Below are 16,151 nucleotides of genomic sequence, written 5' to 3'. Positions count from 1 at the left end.
GAAATGAGAATCTGAAAGTAAATAGAAAATAAATTTATATACTTTAACTTCTAATGGCTAATCTCATTTGACCTAAACACATACTAAGATAATCTAACCAATCAAATTGATTTTTTTCTTAATTCTCCACCTATTTATTCCAATGACCCCCAACAAATACAGACCCCATGCATGACTTAATCAATACATTTAGTAATCCCCACTATCTTCTAAATTTAAAAAGATTTCGTTTCAACTATTTTTCCAAAATCCAAAACTTTTGCTCTAATTTTCATCTTATTTTGATTTGTGATCTTACAATGCTTCATGTTATTGTGCTTCACCTAATACTATCCAGTCTCACTCAACCTATCAAACATGGATAAACCAGTTATGAAGCTTATTGCATCTCACAAATAGAAAGTTAGGAAAAAGCAACTAAAACACTGATAAAAATATATTTCATCAATTATTTTACAACTATCCAGTCTCACTCAATCAAACATCGAGAAACTAGTTATGAAACTTATTGCATTTCACAACTAGAAAGTTAGGAAAAAGCAATTGAACTGATAAAATATATTTCATCAATAATTTTACAACAAAAATGATGACAACATTTTCTTCAGTAATTTCTGACAAAACTGGTGGCAAAATAGAAAAATAAAAAATCATTAAAATTTTTGTTAGCAACAACAATGAAAATTTCATCGACCATTTAAAATGAATTAAAACATGAAAATTTCTCTTATCCCGACCATTTTTCTTTCTTTCTTCTCTTTCAAAACAAAGGCCTCTATCCCCCAGAGTAATTAGCAAATTTAGCCACCCCTTTCATAAATTTGTAAGTGTGGGAAATCTGAATGTTGAATATAATTAGTTGTTTGTAATAAATATTTAAATTAATGGAGTTGAAATTTGCTTAACTAGAAAGCAAATTGGAGAAAATCTAGGTCAAATTGTTTTGTGTTTGTCGGTATGAATGTAAGGAATTGGGTGTTGGGCATTGGATCGAAGTTGTGGAAATCTCAAATCTCTATGTTAAAATCCTAAATTAATAATGTGAATATTAATTATTGGTTTGTGATATATTGGGAATTAAATTGAAATGAAAGGATTTAATGTGATGGCATGAATATTGATTTATGGATTGCAATATTAATTGATATTTATAATGTGTTTGGATATTAATGGGATTTTGGATGTTTAAAGATTCAATGGTTACATCTTAATTGGTTGGTGGTGTGAATATTAATTAATAGTTGTTATGTGTGTATAAATGTAGAATTGGTTACCTTTTGGGTGATTTTGTTTGTGAAAGTAACATGGAAAAGTTGGAAAACTTGATTTAAACTTAGTTTTTTTTTTCCTGTTTTAAACTTAACCAGAGATCATTATAATCTAACAAATTGAATTGAGTCAAACTATATATTTATATATATGTCCCACAAACAATCATCAATTACAATTAAAAATAAATATAAAGGAGAGCCATTTTTTCCGAACCGGTTTCAGTCCATGTTCATAGTAGTCATTCAAAAAGAGATATGGAAGGAACTAAAAACAAAACACTATTTTCCATAGCCCCAAAAATCCATCATCTCCCCACGTAACGGGAGCTGATTAATTGCGTGCGCAGATGGTGCGTTACTTGCATCATCAAACCTCACCCCTTTAGCAGAATCTTCATTTCCTAAATGAGAAGTGACAATCCTATCAAGCATAGCCCATTCATTCAAGCCCTGGTGATCTTCTCTTCCGGCAACCATTTGCTGAGGTGCTTCACAGGTGCACACCTCTAGTCCTGGCTCACAAGCGTGGTACCTCAGACTTTCACTGCCACTCTCGCAATCCCTAGAGCTTGACATTAGCTGCTTAACCATGACCGGTGATTCCTTAGGGAGACCCGAGTAGTCATAACCTAAGGACTTATTAGTTGGCATTAGGGTTTGGGATTGGAAGAGAGAGTATTGATGAGGTGCTGCCATGTGAGGATAGTGAAGCTCTAGCTCAGCCTTGCTTAGTACAAAGGGTTGTTGAATATTTCCATGGTTATGGTTTTGACGGAGGGAGTATTGGCTGTCTCTGTGCATGAAAGTTCGAGATTGATTGGTGCTTGACGAGTGGAGTTGCTGGTCAGATGAGTTCATGCTTGTAGTTCCTCCTTCACCACTGACCTTGAATAGATTCTTCTTTTTGAACACCCTGCATACCACCCAGCCATCTTCCTGCACATGCATACAAAACAAATATCTTAACAAGAAGCCATGCCTTAATCAACATGTCATGAAGTTGATTCACTGAGTTGTAATGCTGAGGTGATCATAGAGAGAGTACTTACACCAAGGTTTCCTTGAGCATCATCGCCATCTTCAAGCCTATACTCATGCATGATCCAGTCAGTCTTCTGTCCATGAGGAGCTCTTCCTCCATAGAAAACAAGTGTTTTCCTCATACCAATCTTCTTGTAGCTGTTCCTGATGCACTTATCCCTCCCTGTTGCCTTCCAAAACCCTGCATTCGTTGCTCTATTGGTTCGTGACCCAGTCGGGTATTTCCTGTCCTTGTGACAGAATAAATACCACTCGTTTTGAGGCGCTGACCCAATTTTACATCGCTCTGCACACACATCCATGCATGACTATATATAGTAAAATCATCAAATTCATCATAGATAGTATAAATCTTTAACTTATACGCACATGTGCTTGATGTAAAATACAATTTTAGAAACTATATATATATATATATATATATATATATATATATATATATATATATATATATATATAGGAACAGATAACCAAATCTACAAGGCATAGCGCATCACATATATAATATTGCAGCCGCAACATCCCCGTGCAGATGACGGACTAATAATCAGATGAGTGGCATATAGAATCATTAATACAATTGAGGATGGATGATGAAAAGCTAATTAAACACCAGAAACTACTTTATATTTTTTAAAATATCTACATAAAAAATAGAAAATAATAACACTCTATGTTGAAATACGGTTTTTTTTTTTTTTTTAGCCTTGGACGTTTTTCTGATTCTCCAACTTCTATCTAGCGGAGAATTTTATGGCGTGGAAAACATTAATTTCCACCTATTTTTTTAATGTTGTTGATGAAAAAATAATTGAAAGGTTATGAACAAGACAATCACTTGCTCATCCCATGTAATATATTACATGAAAATATATTAAAATCGATTAGGGTAAATAAAACTTTTCATCCAAGTTATATATATATATATAAAAAAAAAGAAAAAGCTTAGAAAATTATTTAGACAAAAAATGTTTTTGAACCTTCTTTTCAATTTCCAAAGTGAGAAAACAGTCTTACACATTCACTAAATAAACACATTTTTTATACAAAAGGAAAGAAAGTAGAAAAAAATATTCTCTACAACTAAACGGGTTCTAATGTTTACTTATTTTTACAACTTCTTAGATGAAAATAAAAGTAATGTTTTAATTGGTTGGTATAGTGGATCTCATTGTTTGTAACCGGTTGGTATGAACTAATAATTCCAGGTTTTTACTTATGTAATTCCCATTTAAGTACAAAACTGTCAAGCAAAATAATAATATATATAAAAAAAAGATGAAATTTTACTCCCTGGTGGGATGAATAAAACCTTCATAATGAAAATGGTAATTTTCAAATAATTTTAAGATTGAAGCATTATGAATGAAAACAAAAATCAGCATAAAGAGGGTGGAATTGTTTCAACCAAAACATATCATCTTGAAGAGAGCTTCAATTAAAATCCTTACGTAGTCCCGTGAAATCCATAAACTCAAGTATATGCACACCACACAATGAACTTAGATTATGGTTCAAATAATATTTACCTTGCAACTCCCAAGGCTCCATCTTGTTCAAGTCCACCTCTCTAATGACCTCCATATCAAACTTCTGAAACGAAACCTTCTTTTTCAAGTAGTAATGGAGCAGTTCTTCATCAGTCGGGTGGAACCGGAACCCTGGAGGCACACCACCAGAAGACGTAGCCATCACCATGCAACTAGCACAACAGTTTGGATGATGAGCTGAAAAAAATACCAATCGTTACTTTTAACTAGCAGTTTTATAGATGACACTAACTCTTTAAATGTTAGGGTGTATAAATGTGTAAATAGCAATCATTTTCTTCGGCCTTGGGGCTTAAATACGACGATGATTGTCAACGGGGAACTACTTGTATGGTGATGTGAGAAAAGTTGACGGCCAATTACTACGCCGGCGGGCATGGCTAAAGATATCGTGAAAGGCAAGCATGAGGACTTAGACCATAGCTTATATTTAACCAAGTTTTTTTTTTTTTTGCTGTGGTTTTACTCTAGGATGGTTTCATATCTCCACATGCTTTTGTGGAGCGTGGTCACACCTTTCCTTAATTTTATATGCAGATTTACTACGTACATGCATTGCCAAATTAATGAGGCCATAGTGTTTCTTTTCTGTGAAAAATACAAAGTTAATAATACTGATGAAATCCTAAGATGGAAGGCTTAGGAAGGATTCGGAGTGATAAGGTCATACGTTGTATTTTCCTGACGAACTGAAAGACCATACATCTAGCACTGACATGAACCACTTGTTTTGTCTGAAATTGATATGCTCCGCAAAAGAAATATTACAGGGCCTAGAGAAACTTTCTTAGCATATGTTCGCAAAATGGGCCACTTAATATTAAAATCCCTAGATCTCTCTCTTGGTAAATCCGCTTAATTGATTCTGCTGTCATCTTCCTTAGTTGGATCAAAGGTATGCGGGTAGAAAACCACGGGAACTTGTGTTGCCAGGTATAGATTGTTTTTCTTCCTTTTCATCAAGCACGGTTTCTTCTCCCTTTCCTTCACCCATAATATACTTCAAAATTTACTACATTTACATAACTGAATGATGAACTATATATATTTACACTTAAAATTGGAAAATATAAATAGAACTATTGATAAAATATTACATTACTATTCCCCTTAGTATATATCAACAAAAAATTTATGTCAATATATATCAAGAGAATTATAATTAGAAACAAAAGAACATGTTATTGTTATAGACGGTATTACTGACGAAATAAATTTGTTGGTAATATTTAAGTTATGACATGGGAAGCGACCCTTTCCTTTCTTCTCCCTCATTTCTTCTTCTTCTTTCTTTATTTTTTTCTATAAATAATAGCAACTCTCTCTATTTTATCACAAATGAAACTTTCATCATCACAAATCCAACCACTCCAATATTTAGTCTAATTTCTAAAATTCCCAATAAAAGAAAGTTGCCAAAGAGTATTTTGGGTTGGTTTTTTTGCACTATTTTGAACATAATTTATGCAAAAATTTAGACTTTTGTTTTACCCAATTTCCATCTTATTCTCTTCAATTTAAACTCCACCCCCCCTCCCCTCATAATCTAGAGTTTAGGTTAGATATTTATAGAAAGATATTAAGTACAAATTCATTTGAATTTAGTAAACCTTGCTTAGGAGTGTATATAAATAAGATATAAATAAGATGATGTTGTTGAAATTCTAAAAAACTTATTGAAATTAATCTTTTTGCTCTAAGTGAGGGGAAATAAAATCATAAGGAAAAATAATTGATCCTTAATAATAACAATAAATTTCTTATTGGTTATATGCTTAGTATTTCAACAAGTATCTTAAATTGGTTTTGCTTAAGTATATTTTCAATATATGTTTAGCATTAATTTTTTTCAGCCCATTGTTTTGTTCAATTCAACCCATAAATGATAAAACTTGATAAGTGTTTTTCTAGAAGAGTTTTCTCTAAACCTAAATAATTTAAAGATATATAATTTAAAGTCAAAACATTCAATTTAATTCATATTCCATGAAGGCTAATCAAAGCTGATAGTATTAGAGATTTTATCAGTTTTTGTTCCTAAGAATCTCTATAAAAGGGAGCTGAAAACGAGTGTTTCATGTTGATTTTTCTGCATTGTTTTGGATAGAATTTCTGTAAAAACTTACACTCTTATTTTACCCAATTTTCCACCTTGTTGTCTTCAATGTTAAGCTCCATTTTTTATTTTTTTTCATAATCTTGAGCTTATATTCGATCTTTGTAAAGATATTAAGTACAAATTTCTTTGAATTTGTTGGACCTTGCTTATGAGTACATTAATAAGATAATGGTGTTGGAATCTTGTGAGATTTATTGAAATTAGTTTTTTTGGACCAAATAAAAAGTAATAAAATTTTAAGGATAAAGACATTTGAAAATAACAACAAAATTGAGGTAGTTTCATTCTCTTATATGTAATTTCATGTATGATTAGTATACAACTGGGATTGTATTTTAATTTTTATACAAGTTTGTTTATATATATATATATATATATATTTGTTTAGTAAGCATGATAGATTTTTGTTATATTGAATAATTATAAACTAAACACATATACTCTTGTCTAATTCGTCTCCTGGTAATTTTGAACAAGATATATAACATTATAACACACCACCATGATTATTTATTAATTTATTAATACGCTTATATCATATCAAATACTGAAATTATCGTAATGATTTTGTATTAACAATTTAATTAAAATGTAAATGCATCCATTGATCAAATATACAATACTTCTCAAGAATGAACAAGCACATAGACAGCTATTGTTTAGCATTACATTCCACGCGCTAAGCGTATAGGTGGCACTTGGCTTCCTGCATGCTACCTGGTTTTCTAGTTGAATGGAATTAATTAAAGCAAAAATGATCCCGAGAAAATAATAAAATGATAAATTATGGGATATTTGATTGTTATCAAAGCAAAGGATTGGGGAAACAGCTACTAAACCTTCTTGGAATTCTCGCGTTTTGATTGGACGGCCAAGAATTTTGAGTCATGACTAGTTTTATATACTACATTATTAGCATTCTTATGCGAACTTTGAGTTTATATAGTCCAGATTAACAACAACAGTTGGAGACGCAGTCGCCATAGCTTCGGCTTGCACATGCGGGTACGACTTTAAGGGCTCCAGATTAATTTACTTGATTGAATTGCACGCTTTCCTTCTGTTTTTTGGGATTTATTGTCCTTGATCTGGGGACTGCAACACCGTGGCAAGATGTTCAAAGGATTTTAAACACTAAAGCTTGAGCAGATCATATGTACATATGTATCTGTCTTATTTTGGTGGAAATTTAAAAGGTTTGGACCAATCAAAAGTAGCTCTGCGCATTCCCACGAAATATATATATATATATATATATATATATATATCGCATTCTGGAATTTCAGCTCTGAAAGAACCGATCATGTTCAGGCCCTGTATCAACAGTTTCTACATATACTTCCTCATGCATAGCATAGCATGGCATGTCAAACAATTCCTTGTTGCCCTAGCTAATTAATTTGATATATTCACACAGATTATTCTGAAAGCTGTAATTGAAGAAGTTAACTTTGCTGTGAACTTCAAATCAGCTAGCTTGGGCAGAAAAGATGTGCTCACACATTAATTAATATTGTTTGGACACTTGTGATCTTGACAAAGACTACAGGTAATGCATTGTTTACACAGAAGAAAGCCTAGAAAACTGAAGCCATTGTTAATTCAAGGGTCAACCCCCCACGTCCCCTTTTTCTTGGAACTCCTCCATTGCAAATGAGCAAGAACTAGCTAGCTAATAGTAATTTAATGCATGCAGTTAAGAGTATAGTGATCTAAGTTTTGCTAGTATTTTCCTGGTTTTGAGTTTTAACTGACTTACAAAGCAATCTCGCTAGTTTCATGTATGGTTCAATCCCAGACGTTAACAAGCTATAATAAAGAACATCTGATCTCTTGCGTTGAGCAGTCGATGCATGAGAAGCAGGGCATCGTGCGACATTTGTTATTTGGGACTAATTCCGATATTTCTAGGACGGTAAAATCATTCAGAAAGGTTGCGGTAGCTTATGTTTGTTAACTGCAGGATCAAGAAGAGTACTGTCGTTAACTTCCACAAGAAAGAATACAATTAAGCTACGTACTGCAAGAGTAAAACAGCTGCAAAACTGTCTGCTTTGGGAATCGGATACATGAGACTGCACTGGAGCTGGAAGCACTTTCATCTGGGTTCGTACATGTAGCTTTATCTTAACGAAGAACGTTGTAAAACTTTTTTTTTTTTTATTAATGTGAATGTTCAGATTGTCTTATGTGTATTTTAATTAATTTTATCTATCCGAAGTTAACCACCGTAAATATAGTGATCAAAACAGGCATGAAGGCTGCTACTCTACGTGGAGTTGTGTCAACCCATTTCAATTTTATTTTTTTAAAAAAAGAAAAGTATAGCCCTAGGCCCAAAAGCAAATAAAGGAAACATTCAGCACACAAGAGAACAAATAAACATTTTAAACTCAAATAAATAATATATATGCACACACAAATATTCAAGTAGCATTTATAAATTAGTGTTAAAAAATATTTATAAATCCTTACATTTATTAATTTAAACATAGCAATTGATTGGAAAGTGTTAGAGAATAATATAAATCATATCCTGGGACCTTACCTAACAGCTTAAGCTATTGGGTTGAGATGGTTCTTTGACATGGTATCAGAGCCTTGATGACCAAGTGGTCACGAGTTCAAATCTCACCATCCCCATTTATTTGATAAAAATTAAGCACAAGGTAATATGGGCATGTGCAAGTTTCAAGCCCAAAGAGCTTTCACTTGAGGGGATGTGTTAGAGAATAATATAAATCATATCCTGAGACCTTACCTAACAGCTTAAGTTATTGGGTTGAGATGGTTTCATATTAGAGATCAAAACATATCTAAGCTTCATGGAAACATAACTTTTAAATAATAAAATTAAAAAAATAATGTTAAGTTACCTAATTATAAACATCAAAGTGAAAAAAAAACAGTAAATGAATAGTTTTTTTAGTCGGTGAATAATGATTTTTGAAAAGTAAAAGGGGGATTTTTATGTTTGGCAATGTGGTAATGATTGTTTTTTAAATAACTTTTCCTGTCGAAATACATGTTATTGATTTTTTTTTTAAAAAAAAATTAATTTTAATATTAACACATTAAAATAATTCAAAACATATAAATTATATTAAATTTTAATAAAAAAATTAAAATTTTTAAAAATATAATTTATAGTTCAAGCTAGACTAGGCAACCTACTTGGCGTTAGCGCAACCTAGTTAGAAGGCGGTCAAGGCGAGCCGCCCAGGTAGCTTGAGTGCTTCACCTTACTATTTATAGTATCTTAAAATAATTCGCGTATCAATTGAAATGACCTTAGGGATGGATCCTTAGTTATTGCCCTTAAAGTAAAAAAAATAAAATTGTAACACCATATTCCATCCTTCAAAGGTTATTAACTAAAAAAAATAAAATTATGTGGGTTTTTAACTGTAACCCAATATATAGTTAAATACATCTTGAGTTATAATTAAATTATTATTTCACCCTCTACCTTTTTATGTTTGAAGCTTTGCTTAAAGGTAGAATAGTGATTTTCAAGTTTGTTACAATTCAATAACTATTTTATTCTTTATTTTTTTTATTTTTAAAGCTTTGCTTGAGGTTATAAAATCTTTTTTATTTTTTATTACATAGTAAAAATATTTTTTTATTTCTAGAATGAATAAAATTTAAAATTATTGACCAATAAATTTATTAACTTTTCACAAACTTTTTAATAGCCTCCAGGATCAAAAAAATTAATGGCTTGCTAGATATATGCTTTTTTGGTTTTATATAGGCCATGTCCAAATATAAATATAAATTTAACATGTTGGCCACAAGGCTCACATGCCCAACTTGTTTTAAGGCCCACTTGCCTAACTTATTTTAAGTTTTTTATTTAATTTTTTTAAATAAAAATTTGATTTCTTTAAATTTAATTAATATAAAATATCTTACATATATTATTTTTTTTAAAAAAAATTGATAATAGATTTTAGATATTTTTTTTATTAAATATCATTCTTTTTTTTTTCATTTTTTAGAAGAATATTATAGTAGTCTTTTAATAACATTAGCAATAATTTCTTTTTTACAACCCATCATGATCTTCTTTTTTAATTTTATTTGTTTTTTTTATCATATTGTTAAATAAAAAATAAATATGATAAAAGTAATGGTTTCAACAAAAGTGTAATTGTTAAACCTAGTTGAGTTCATGACTTGGATCGTAGGTTTAAGGGATTAACTCGATACCAATTCTAGTATTGTCGTCTTAATATTTTTTTAAAATAATTTCATCTTAAGATTTTTTTAAGTCAAACTAGTTTTTACCCGTTGTCTTTAGATTTGTCAAGTTAATCAGGTCATATCATGTCAATCTCAAAAAAAATAATTTGAAACTCAGGTTAGGTAAGGAGTCAAATCAGGAGATTTCAAGATTGTCCAACTGGAACAAGTATAATGACATTGCCAAAGATTTCCCCATAACAACACACGAGTGTTGTAGTATTTTTATGTTTTTAAATACAATCACATAAAAAATATTAGGATGCTATTTTTTAAGTAAAACATGGTTTTGGAGTAATGATATAATGTTGTCTAAAAAATAAATATTATGGTAAAAAAAATTCAAAAAATATTTAGTTAGAGATACATATTTTATATCCTTATTTTAAATCACAAAGATTCTTTTTTTAGGACATGTCTTCTGATTGCTTTGCTTTTTATTAAATAAATAACATTGAACACAATTTTAGTTTTTTTTCCGTAGAAATTAAAGATAGTAATAAGAAAAATAAGACTTATACTAGCAAGGTAATCTATTTCAATAGAATTTAAATTATTACTCTTCATATATATATATATATATATAAAAGCTAGTGCCATATAATTAAGTGAAATAAATTAAAGGGCTCCACACAATATAAGAACAAATATCTTATTTTGTGTTTTTTTCTCAACTTCACAACTTAATATTTAGGTAGAGTTAACAATTTTTAACATTTATTAATGCATATAATCCTTAATTTATTTTATTTAATATGCACATTAAATTTTAAGTTCAAAATTAATAATCATTGTTGTTACCTATTTTTTACCACACATAAAAAAATTAAAAAATACAAGAGGAAATACATTAAAAAAGTAAAAAATAATGCCCAAGATTGGTGGTGGACCAAGATGACAAGTGAAAAACTTTGAGAACTAAATTATATAAGATTGATAAAATTAGCAACTCAATTCTGACTGACAAAAGACCCCACTGGTAAAAATATATTTTATCTAGGTAATGAAATATAAGTTTGGATGGGTAAGAACTCAATGAGAATTTTGAAAGGCTTAATTAATTTTATCGAGAACTTAATTACAAGAAAAATCAATTTTTGAAATCAATTTAGGTGTTAACTGGAAGAAACTGAAGTTTAGAAATTTAAATTGGACTTTGGAAGGTTGAATTGGTTAAATCAGGGGTTTAATTGGTTAAATCAGGGGTTTAATTGTAAAAATATTAAAGTTTGAAGGCCATTTAAGGACTTAATTGCAGATTCCCCAAACCAAGGACCAACATGTAAGTGGTGAGCAATTTCAGGGGTAGAAATTGGTGAAATTAGGGGTCAAATTGAAAGAAATTGAAATTTTAATTGCTAATTAATGATGAAATTGAACAAGTTGAAAACTAAAGACTCATTTGTAAAAGGCATTAAACATTGACTGATCCTGATATTTGAATATAAAAGTTTTGCAATTTCATGCAATTAAAATTTGTGAGATAATTATGAGAACAATTAAAAGGAATTGGAAGATCATAAACCAAATTGAAATTGGCAAAATTTCAAATAAAACAAACCCCTAATTTCTAGGGTTTAACCTACATGATGTGTCATTCACCCATGATTCATCTCCTTCTTTGACAATTTTGGTTGGTTAAGTAGGCATATTCAGGTGAATGAATGTATCATTTCCGACCACTTTAGAATATTTAACCATCACCATTTAACTGGAAAACAGCCCTTCAACAACCTTATACTCATGAAATTAGATATTTACACCATAATATTTCATAGAAATCTTAAAGATCTTCTCCTCGATCAGCTTTCCTTATATTTTCAAATTGTTAACTGATCGAGATGGCACCTTTGAATGAATGAATGTGAAGTTACAGACCTCAAAATTGAGCAATGTTAAATTCAAATAAAAGGTGTGCACCTCTTTTACCAACTTCAGGTGGTCTCAGGCAATGTTAAAATCTAAGTTGCTTCGACAAGGCCTCGAAAGTAGTTAACCCAATCTTTTTTTGGACTCTAAATTTGGCAAAACCACTACAATTCCCAAAACCAAAACCACCACTATAAAATTAGCCTAATATAGAGCTTGCAGCTGGTTATTTTTGTCCAAAACCCTTCCATTCTGTTCATTGGGCCAATATTGATCAATCGTGATTAATCTTTGATTGAATCTAACAAAAAAAAACCTAGCAAAACCCTATAAATAACCCCTTAAAATCAGAGCCAATAAGGAGGAAAAATAGGAGAGAAAAAGAGGAGAGAAACATTTATAAAATACCCTAGTTGTGAGGGTTTACAAGCCTAACATAAGGGTTGATTTAGTTTTGAAAGGGCACTAAGTTTGTGGAAGCAAAACTTTACAAAGAAGAGTAAAGAAGGAAGTATAACTTCTAGGATTTCAAAGATATATTTTCTAACCTAAAAGTGGAGTTTATATGGCTTACTTGAGGATATTTTGGTTGTCATTTGGTCTGTATTTTATGTTTTGTAAATAGGATGATGCTTAAAGAGCAAGGGTTGTGCTTTTTTTTTGTGATTTTAATTCTATGTTTTAATGTTTGTTTTTAGGGTGTGTTTGATGTTTATAATGTGATAAAGGCTTTCTAGTTAGGTTAGTTGAAAAAATAATGTTTGTTTGTTTGTTTTGTTTGATTAATGCATTGTAAAGCAATATTGTTAATCGGGTTTACAAGGCTTATTCATGACAATATGTTTAGGACTCTAATTTTAAATCCAAATTGCATAGATATGTAGGTTAGATAAGATTTAGCAATTTTAGAAATTGAAACTTTTATACAAGTTATTGATAATTTAATGTTATTTGTTAGTTCTTTAGATTTAATTATACTTGGTATTGGTAATATTGTTTATAAGGACCAAAAGCAGTGTGTGTAGAGGTCTGCAAGGCTAAATCTAGGTTTTGGCAATAGTTCTTCAATTTCTAGATATTCTTCAAATTCTAGGTTCATGTTCTTCGTATAAACTTTGCCATAGCCTCTTGTTTTGGAGTTATTTTGGGTTAATTATTAGCACAAAGATGTTACCTTATCATGTTTAGCAAATAATTCAGGATTAAAACGCATCAATAACACGTATTCATACATTTAAATTCTAGGGTTTTTTTCAATTGCTCAAACAAATTTTGATCAAAATCATGGTTTTTTAGTTTTAATTGAAGAAAATGAATGCTTGGTTTTTGATCTACGCATGATTACGGACAAAACATTGCCCTTGATTATATGAAAACTTGTCTGGTTTATGATTTGTGTATGTTGGGTTTTGGTTTGAATGTTTATCGTGTTTTTCATGTTCTTGGTGTTTAATCTATATTTGTCAAAAAAAATTATGTTTTTATGTATTTTAGTTTTGATTTGTTTTTGGTTTAATTGTTTGTTTTGTTTTAGTTTCGAGTTAAATCATGGTTTTCGGTTCGGTTCAAGGTTGAACCAGTATTTTCGAGTCAACCTGATTGGTTTTGTTTGGGTCAGGTACTAAGGCTTTGTTTGATTGATTACTTTTTTTTGTTGAGGAATTGTTGGCCTAAGGGGTCCTTTGACAAACATATCTTTAAGTCTATTTTGGCAGTTTTGTTTTGAATAAAAATAGTTTTTTCCATACATGCACCAAATAAATTCCTAACAATTTTTTAAAAAAATTTCAAGGACTAATTTAAAATTATTTGTGGGCCCCTCACATATTTTTCAAACAATTGTATTTAATATTGATGTTGTAAACTTACACTGTAAGATGTTGACCTAGTATTAAAATACCCGTGTTTTGTCAAAATAAAAATAAAAATTATGACAAAGATTTCTCATTTCAAAAATATATTTTATTTGGTGTGCATTCAACCAAGTCTCTTAAAAGAAAAAAAAATAATCATATTTTGCTTAAAAAAATATATAAATATATGGTATGATTTAACATTTTTTATATAAAAAAAATTCAAAAAATATCTTTGCATGTATTTTTGGATTTAATAACCAGTAGATTGAATCCATGAGAACTTGACCAATATTTCAATAACCCCTAAAAATTTTAATTCATGAGAATTAATAGTTAACATTGTGATATAAATGTTTAATCTACAAGTAGGTTGACATTTAAACACTAGAAGTTGACTTGAAAATTTTCAAAATTATTTTGGGTATTCGCCAGTTTTAATTATGAGTATTTTTCATCACAACATACAATTTGTGAAAAACTCTTTTGCCTTTCAGGATAAGTAAACCCTGTCAGGGCACCTACATGAATTCTTTCCATAAAAATTTATTTGGGCATGCATGCTTATAATAAGTTTTAAATGTCAGATTTATTTATATGAATAAATCTTTATTCTAAATCTTAAATGGACCATTGATTAGAAACTCGTCAATAATTTTTAAGCTACATCTAGACTAATTAATACAATTTACCTCATGTAAAACGTGTTAAAAGTGCTAATATATTTTCTAATCACAAGCCAGTTTTTTTACCTTAAAATTTCATATAAAACTAAATCACTCAAGTTTCCTAATAATTAACTAATATACTAAACCGTGTGGGGAATTTACTGTTCCCCCACACACAAAACACTGTGGATTACAACAGTAATCCACAGTGATTCTTCTCCCTTTTCTTTTTTTTTTTTATAGCTTTTCCTTTTTTTTTCTTTTTTCTTTTTCGTTTTTTTTCAAATTGTTTTTTCAACTTTCTTATTTTTTCTTTTTTTTTCATTTTTTTTCTAAAATTATTTTTGTTGATTTTACCTTTAAAAATTTTTGCTTTGTAATTTTTTTCTTTAAAATACTATGGATTGCTATGATGTTTTTCCACTTAGTTTTTCTATTTTATTTCTTTATTTTTTAAAATTGTATTTGTACATTTTTTTTAATATTGAGCTGATTAAGAATTTAGCTTTATAATTTTTTTCTTTAAAATACTGTGAATTGTTGCAGTGTTTTTCCATGTGATTTTTTTATGATTTTTTTTTAAATTATCTTTGTCGATTTTTTTTAAATATTGAGTTGGTTAAGAATTATAATTACAATAAAACTAAATCATATGAGGAAAGCGTTGTAGTTTTTCTCACAAAACACTGTGGATTGCTACAATATTTCTCTAAATGGTTTTTTATTTTATTTTATTTGGGAAAAGCGTTATAGTTTTCCTCACAAAACATTGTCAATTGCTGCAACGTTTTTTCTCATGGGTTTTTTTCCTTCCAAAATTATCTTTGTTGGTTTTTTTAAAATATTAAGTTGGTAGAGAATTTAGCTTTGTAATTTTTTTTTCTTTTTATTAACTGAAAAGCTAAATCATGTGGCGAAAACACTTTATCTTTTCTCACAAAACATTGTAAATTACTACAAATCATTTTGTTCAGTCTCTAAGTTTTGGATCACCAACACAATTTTTTTTTTCATCATGAAATATTTGCTCCATCATACCTTTAATTTTTATTACTTATCTAGCACTGATTCACAATTATAACACTATCAAATACATGTATTTTCTAGTGGCAAGATAATTTTTTACATTGCATGTCATCTTGTCTTTAACTAAACAATTATCTTGCCACTAGAAAATACATCACTGACGCCTGCGTATTCTTATTTTTGCAATGTAAAAAAAAAAAAAACTTTTGTTTCGACCCAAAGCGTTGTATGGGTTTAACTAATACATATCTACATCAATAGAAGTTGTAACTCAAATAATAAAAGGAGCTTAATTGTACATGTACTCAATTCTGTGGGCCAGGACTAGAATAAGGATTTCAAAATCTCATTATACTTCACAGTGATTTAAACAACTTTACGATAGAAGGCAATGGCGGACTATTTGATTCAAATGTTAAGGAGAGAGACAAAAGTGAAAAGAAAAGAGATCCCACAAAACCGAAAGCAGATGACGTATTGAAACCAAACTAAGCAAGTATATATTG

At 29.8% G+C, this 16,151-nt stretch overlaps 1 protein-coding gene across 1 annotated transcript; it reads right to left on the bottom strand.

The window, feature by feature from the left end:
* Nucleotides 1–1,393: 1,393 nt before the first annotated feature.
* On the bottom strand, nt 1,394–4,142 carry LOC133668769 (protein BEARSKIN2-like). The gene is made up of 3 exons (XM_062088763.1): nt 3,842–4,142; nt 2,321–2,598; nt 1,394–2,207 (listed from the first exon to the last, which is right to left on the bottom strand). The coding sequence occupies exons 1-3, from the start codon at nt 4,008–4,010 to the stop codon at nt 1,551–1,553; spliced, it is 1,104 nt and encodes a 367-aa protein (XP_061944747.1). The 5' UTR covers nt 4,011–4,142; the 3' UTR covers nt 1,394–1,550.
* Between the last annotated feature and the right edge of the window lie 12,009 nt (nt 4,143–16,151).

This window comes from Populus nigra, chromosome 11 (genome assembly GCF_951802175.1).
Source record: "Populus nigra chromosome 11, ddPopNigr1.1, whole genome shotgun sequence".
NCBI classification, from domain to species: Eukaryota; Viridiplantae; Streptophyta; class Magnoliopsida; order Malpighiales; family Salicaceae; genus Populus; species Populus nigra.
Note: the sequence above shows the minus strand (reverse complement) of the source record. Positions and strands in the feature narration are given on the sequence as shown.